At 41.8% G+C, this 2,146-nt stretch overlaps 1 protein-coding gene across 1 annotated transcript; it reads left to right on the forward strand.

Moving 5' to 3' along the window:
* Positions 1–1,216: 1,216 nt before the first annotated feature.
* On the forward strand, positions 1,217–2,146 carry LOC311304824 (putative inhibitor of apoptosis; the record flags this gene model as incomplete). Its single annotated transcript, XM_084432129.1, has 1 exon — positions 1,217–2,146. The coding sequence occupies one exon, from the start codon at positions 1,217–1,219 to the stop codon at positions 2,144–2,146; it is 930 nt and encodes a 309-aa protein (XP_084288255.1).

Genomic DNA, 2,146 nt, shown 5'->3' on the forward strand with positions numbered 1-2,146 from the left:
TTGTACGTATGTGGCGGATGTCTGTACCGAGCTGGTAAAGAATTCAAAAGAATATGACTCCGATGATGAGGATGATGCTGTTCAAATTGTCGAAGTGATTAAAAACGTTGAAAAAATTATCGAAATGTATGTCGATTACATCCTAGATCGTAACATGATGGCCTGCCGTGACTTTCTTTTCTGGTTAGATTACCGTTGACTTCATTTTACTTAGACTATGCATGTAACATTGTTATATCCAATTGTATTATATTTTATGGTATAACCATTTTGTACTAACATCATTATATTCAATTTTACTTAGATTTTGTTGTACTAACATTATTATTATTATATCCATGTATATTGTATTATAATCATTTTTACTATCTTCTATTATATCCATGTATATTGTATTATAATCATTTTTACTATCTTCTATTATATCCATTTTTACTTGTGTTATATTAACATCATTTATCCATGTTTACTTATATCATGTATCCTGTAACTTTTTTAATAAAAGATTGATTCAAACCACATGTACGCGTTATTCTTTTGCATCGGTTGAAACGGCAGCATGTCGGAGCTCATGAAAAAGGCTTATTATACACCCTCCAACCCCGGCTCTTTAGGGGGTAAAAAATTATTAAAGGACGCCGTCTTAAAAGAAAGTGGGGTCCGTTTAAGCGATAAAAAGGTTTCAGAATGGCTGGCTGGTGAGGATGCTTACACATTACACAAAACAGCCCCTATAAAATACAAACGAAATAGAGTGGTTGTGTACGGGGTCGATACGCAGTTCCAGGCCGATCTAGTCGACATGATCGCCTACACCTAGGATAACGACGGTAATAAATATCTACTGACGTGCATAGACGTATTTAGCAAGTACGCGTGGACTCGCGTACTCGCGTCACCTGGTCCCGAGGTCGCTAGAGCATTCGAGTCTATCCTCGAAGAGGGCCGTGTGCCACAGAAATTGCAGACGGATCAGGGAAAGGGATTTTTTAACAAACAATTTCAAGATGTAATGAAAAAGCACGACATTAATCATTTCGCTACCGCCACCGATTTGAAAGCCAGCGTCGTGGAACGATTTAATAGAACGTTAAAGAGTCGTATGTGGAGATTTTTAACGGCTACAAATTCCCGACGATACATAGATGTTTTACAAGACATTATGCAGGGGTACAACACCAGCCATCACCGAAGTATCAGAATGAGACCCGGTTACATGGATATGTCTCACCAGCGCCCTCCGGCTTGTCACAATATTGGCATGCGTCGGGAACAGGAACGCCTTGACACCTTTAAGAAATGGACTCCTGCTGCATTATCTCCGGCTGAGCTTGCCAAAGCTGGTTTCTACTACCTTGGCCAGGGCGACAGAGTGGCTTGCTTCAGTTGTGGAGGCCAGCTTAGCAACTGGGAACCGGGAGATCGTGCAGTATCAGAACACCAGAGGCATTACCCCAACTGCCGTTTCGTTCGAGGTGACTGTGCAGATAATGTACCCTTATCTAGCCCTTTCAATGTATCGGCAATGCAACGGTGTGAAGAAAGGTTGCTCACATTTGTCTACTGGCCCTCAAGAATAACTGTTCGACCAGAACAATTGGCTAAGGCTGGTTTTTACTATGTTAGTCGTAATGTTGACGTGAAGTGCTTTTGTTGCGATGGTGTACTCGGATGTTGGGAGTCTGGTGATGATCCATGGGTAGAACATGCCAAGTGGTTTCCAAGATGTGAATACCTCTTGCAAGAAAAGGGCCAAGAGTTTGTTCATCAGATTCAAGCAAGATTGCCAAGACTATTTGAGCAGCTATTGACTAATGGAGACAGCGACTCAAGAGAATTTGTGAGAGAACAAGAGAACAATCCTGTGGTGAAGTCTGCTTTAGAGATGGAATTTGAGTGTGGCCTGACGCCCCAGACAAATGAAGCTGCATCCCCTAGTCAAGATCTTTCAGACTTGCCTATGGAGGAACAGTTAAAAAGACTTCAAGAGGAGCGCACATGCAAAGTTTGCATGGATAAGGAAGTGAACATTGTCTTCATCCCCTGTGGTCACCTAGTTGTGTGCAAAGAATGTGCACCTTCTCTGAGCAAGTGCCCCATATGTAGAGGATTGGTCAAAGGCGCTGTCCGTACTTTCCTATCATAA

Source organism: Rutilus rutilus (genome assembly GCF_951802725.1).
Source record: "Rutilus rutilus genome assembly, chromosome: 1".
NCBI classification, from domain to species: Eukaryota; Metazoa; Chordata; class Actinopteri; order Cypriniformes; family Leuciscidae; genus Rutilus; species Rutilus rutilus.